General features: G+C 46.2%; 1 protein-coding gene across 1 annotated transcript in view; it reads left to right on the forward strand.

Annotated features, from left to right (window-relative positions):
- Positions 1-5,296, forward strand: part of INTS6 (integrator complex subunit 6) — a 47,161-nt gene that overhangs the window by 25,616 nt on the left and 16,249 nt on the right. The window contains exon 3 of the mRNA XM_010148104.1: positions 4,677-4,860. Within this exon, the coding sequence (XP_010146406.1) occupies positions 4,677-4,860 (184 nt within the window). The remainder of the gene's footprint in view (positions 1-4,676; positions 4,861-5,296) is intronic.

A 5,296-nucleotide genomic window follows, 5' to 3' on the forward strand; every position in this document is an offset into this window, starting at 1 on the left:
GGAGCCTTCTCTTCTCCAGGCTGAACAAGCCCAACTCTCTCAGCCTGTCCCCATAGCAGAGGTGCTCCAGCCTGCTGATCGTCTTCGTGGCCTCCTCTGGACTCACTCCAACTGGTCTATATCATTATGTTGAGGGTTCCAGAGCTGGATGCAGTACTGCAGGTTGGGTCTCACAAGAGCAGAGTGGGAGAATCACCTCCCCTGACTCGTTGGCCACACCTCTCCGGTTACAGCCCCGGATATGGTTGGCTTTCTGGGCTGCCAGCGCACGCTGCCAGCTCATATACAGCTTTTCATCCACCAGTAGCCCCAAGTCTTTCTTCTCAGAGCTGCTTTCTATCCACTCTCCACCCAGCCTGTACTTGTCCTTGGGATTGCCCCAACCCAGGCGCAGGACCTTGCACTTGGCCTTGTTGAACTCCATGAGGTTGGCAGTGGCCCACCTCTCCAGCCTGTCCAGGTCCCTCTGGATGGCATCCCTTCCTTCCAGCTTGTCGACTGCACCACACAGCTTGGTGTCGTTGGCAAACTTGCTGAGGGTGCACTCAATGCTGTCATCCATGTCACTGACAAAGATGTTAAACAGTACAGGTCCCAACACCGAACCCTGAGGAACGCAGCTCATTACTGATCTCCACTCGGGCTTTGAGACATTGACCACCACTCTGAGTGCAACCATCCAGCCAGCTCTTTATCCCCTGAGTGGTCCATCTGTCAAATCCATGTCTCTCCAATTTCAAGACAAGGATGTCATGCGGAACGGTGTTGAATGCTTTGCAGAAGTCCAGGTAAATGACATCAGTTGCCCGTCCTCTGTCTACCAAGGTTGTGATCTCATTGTAGAAGGCCACCATGTTCGTCAGGCATGATCTGCCCTTGGTGAAGCGATGCTGGCTGTCACCCATCACCTCCTCGTTCTCCATGTGCTTTAGCATGGTTTCCAGGAGGATTTGCTCCATGATCTTGCCAGGCACAGAGATGAGACTGACTGGCCTGTAGTTTCCCTTGTAGGAACCAAGGACCCAGAGAGCAAACAAAATCTCACCAATAACAATGTTCTTAAAGATGTCTTCAGTAACAGGCTGTCCTCCAACCCCTTTTGTTTCTTGAACATTTTAGTGGATTTAAGGGCAGGGAAGAGGTGCATAAGGCACATACTGCTGTCTTACTGTGGCATTTGGGAATGGTAGGGTTTGTGTGTGCTCCTACAAACTAGTGTTGAGAGAAAACAGCTGGTTTTTAGTACTAAGCTGGGAGGATATTTGTGTGTCATACAGGCAACGTGAAGACCATTCCTGGTAAATAACTTCCCTTTAAATTGTTCAGTCCATCTTTTTCTTAAGCAATATAAAGGACAAAAAGTAAAAGATGTGCATGGCTTCATATTGAAGTATGTGTGGGGAAAGAGAAATGAAATGTGGTACATTTCTAGGCTTGTCTTATTTTCTGCTAGATATGCAGTTGCTGTGGCAATACAATACCAGTTAAAAAGTAACTGGAGGTGAGAAGACCAAGTTACTAATGTCTGTAAAGAATGAGGCCTTCTCCAGTGACATGGATGTTAAATTAAACTGAAAAGAAAATTGAGGACATTTGACTTGATGCTGATGGCTTTGCGTGTGGTTTTACAGTTGGAAAATGTTTCTGATAGCAATACGGACATAATGCAGCGGCCTGTTCCTGAGTACTGTTTGGTTTTGGGTTTCTCTCAATATAACCAGCTGAGCCAAAGAAAGGTGTTGTAGTTTTGAGATAAACTGAATTTAGTGTTGGTGCAGGGTCCAATGGGATACTTTATACATAAATATATATAATAAAAAATATGTATGTTTGCTGTCTGAAGCCACAGTGCTGTTACATAGTTAAACCTTGGGGGTGAAATGTACTCATCAGAGCTTGTAAATCTTCTGTTCAGTCAGATCAAAGTAGGAACGTTTGGTGAATGGCATTCTTTAATAATACCCCAAGTGAGGAGTTGTAGTGCTTGCAAATGAGTCCTCTTAATGTCAAGATTTCAGGCTGTTTACTAAGAATGTGGCTATTCTTTTAACTAAGTTTCCTTTGCCAGGCAGCATTGCTGGCTCTTCCTGTGAAAAGGGAAAGGATGTGCATGTGAATCAGTAATAAACAAGGTACATAGCTGAATGGCCTTTGATCAATTTCAGGTGAAACATTTGGGGAAAATAGTACTGTTCTCACATGTGCTGTCTGCTTGTATCAGCAAAAGTAGAAATTCAGGAAGAAGCATCAGGTGTGCTGAAAAGTCCAGAGTGTTCTGATTCTTGCTCACAAGTTAACTGTGGTGGGTTGACCCTGGCCGGAGGGCAGGTGCCCACCAAAGCTGTTCTATCACTGCCCTCCTCAGCTGGGCAGGGGAGAGAAATACAACAGAAAGCTTGTGGGTCCAGACATGGACAGGGAGAGATCACTCATCAGTTACTGTCATGGGGAAAAATAGACTCAAGTAAAAAATTTATCACCAATCAAATCAGAGTATGAGAGAACTAAAAATCTTAAAACACCTTCCCACTCCACCCCTCCCTTTTTCTTGGGCTCAGCTTCATTCACATTTTCTCTACCTCTTCTTCCTGAGTGGTGGAGGGGGATGTGGAGTGAGGATTATGGTCAGTTCATCACACGCTGTCCCTGCTGCTCCTTTCTCCTCAGGGGCAGGACTCCTCACATTCTTCCTCTGCTCCAGTGTGGGGTCCCTCCCATGGGAGACACCACTCCACCCCTCCCTTTTTCTTGGGCTCAGCTTCATTCACATTTTCTCTACCTCTTCTTCCTGAGTGGTGGAGGGGGATGTGGAGTGAGGATTATGGTCAGTTCATCACACGCTGTCCCTGCTGCTCCTTTCTCCTCAGGGGCAGGACTCCTCACATTCTTCCTCTGCTCCAGTGTGGGGTCCCTCCCATGGGAGACAGTCCTCTGTGAACTTCTCTGACGTGGGTCCTTCCCATGGGCAGTAGGTCTTCATGAACGGCTCCAGCGTGGGTCCCTCCCATGGGGTGCCGTCCTTCAGGAGCAGCCTGCTCCAGCCTGGGTTCCCCCAGGGTCACAAGTCCTGCCAGCAAACCTGCTCCAGCCTGGGCTCCTCTCCACGAGGCCACGGGTCCTGTCAGCAGCCTGCTCCAGCGTGGGCTTCCCTTGGGGTCACGGCCCCCTTTGGATATCCACCTGCTCTGGTGTGGTGTGCTCCATGGATCTCTGCTCCACTGTGGCTGCAGAGGCACAGCCGGCCTAACCGTAGTCTTTACCACAGGCTGCTGGGGTATCTCTGCTCTGACGCCTGGAGCACCACTTCCTTCTTCTCCACTGACCTTGGTGTCTGCAGAGTTGTTTCTCTCACCATCTTGCTTGCTCGCTCTCTGCCTGCAAATTTCCCCCTTCATTCTTTTTTTTTTGTTTTTCCCCCCTCTTCTTCTCAAACATGTCATCCCAGAGGTACTATGACTGTTGCTGATGGGCTCAGCCTTGGCCAGTGGTGGGTCTGTCTTGCAGCCGGCTGGCATTAGCTCAGTCGGACACTGGGGAAGCTTCTAGCAGCTTCTCACAGAAGCCAGCTCCGTAAGTCCCCTGCTACCAAAACCTTGCCACGCAAACACAATACAGTTACGAGAGTGGGTTTGTTGTGTTTGTTCCTGGTATTAAGATTGTATCAATAAATTGGTTATTTTTCAAACATGAAGACTTGTGTTTTTCCCAATTTGAGATGTTTGCAATCATGTAAATAGAAATAGCTGTGGTTTCCAGTTTGGAAATTGAGTTTAATGTATCTCTTAAAAATAAGCAAACAACAAACCTTTTTAACAGCATAAAAACTAAGCAATATGGACTAAAAATGAAGCAATTTCTCAAGGGTGCTTTTGTGCAAAAAAATGCTTCCATGTATTGCATGTCCCTAGATGTTACCTTCAATATTTTGAACTAAAAGTTTGTGTAGCTCTTCCTAGACAGAGGTAACACAATGGCACATGGCAAGCAATTCTTCCTTGTGTGGGTAGCTGTGATGGTTGTTATCTGTTACCTAAAAGTGACAACTCATTTTGCATTTCAGGGTTGATTTTAATCTGCTTTTCACTTATAGCACAGGCCTGAGTTTTGGGATATACCCAAGCTGTGCAAGTCCTCAGCCTTCTGATTCTGTAACCTAACTTCCACATTAGTTCACTTGTTGAAGTTGAGTCATTTGGAGTAGGTGATCATGGCAGCTAGATTTTGGTTTTTTGGTCAACTTTACCTAAGTTACATTTTTTCTGCAGGAATCTCAGATTAACATTATCTTTTCATTCAGTAGTGTCTTTTAGCTTGAAGAATTGAGGGAAAGTCTGAGCTGAGACTGTTCTGCAGAAAACTGAACAAAAGAACACTGCAGTGAAGCAGTTCTTTCTGCTGGAATTCTAATAGAATTGATTCTGAAGTTTATGTCAGTTTTAAAAAGTGGTTGCTCCCACTTGGTTTGTAACTCTGAACTTCATGCATCATGTTGCCTTGAAATATTTGAAGTGTTGATTGAATGGTGGGTGTCTTGCTTTAAGCTACAGTACCTGAATCAAGTTATAAATATCTGTGGAGAGGTTATATGTGCCTATGCAGAGTGAATTGTCATCACTATGTAACCTAATTTTTTTTTTTTAAAGCACTATATTCACAGACTTAAAATTCTTTTTCAGCTCCATTTACCACTCAATTCCCCTCTACCTGGAAGTGAGTTGACTAAGGAACCCTTTCGATGGGATCAAAGGTTATTTGCTTTGGTTCTCCGTTTGCCCGGTATTACAGCACCGGAATCAGAGCAGATGACAGGGGTACCGGTGGATGACTCTGCAATCACACCTATGTGTGAAGTCACAGGAGGTGAGTGCCTTGGTTTCCTTTGACAAGTCAATATTTCTGAAAATGAATTCAATTTAGCTCTATCATGTGGTGGAATATGTATTTCTAAGGCTGCGAGAATTGGGCTTGTTCATCCTGGAGAAGAGAAGGCTCCGGGGAGACCTTATTGCAGCCTCCCAGTACCTGAAGGGATCTACAAGGAAGCTGGGGGGGACTTTTTACAAGGGCCTGTAGTGACAGGACAAGGGGTAACGGGTTTAAATTGAAAGTGGGGAGGTTTAGATTGGGATATCAAGAAGATGTTCTTCACGGAGAGGGTGGTGAGGCACTGGAACAGGTTGCCCAGGGAAGTTGTGGATACCCCATCCCTGAGACTGTTCAAGGCCAGGCTGGATGAGGCTTTGAGCAACCTGGTCTAGTGAAGGGTTTCCCTGCCCATGGCAGGGGGGGTGGGGAT

This window comes from Eurypyga helias, unplaced genomic scaffold (genome assembly GCF_000690775.1).
Source record: "Eurypyga helias isolate BGI_N326 unplaced genomic scaffold, ASM69077v1 scaffold8510, whole genome shotgun sequence".
In the NCBI taxonomy this organism is placed as follows: Eukaryota; Metazoa; Chordata; class Aves; order Eurypygiformes; family Eurypygidae; genus Eurypyga; species Eurypyga helias.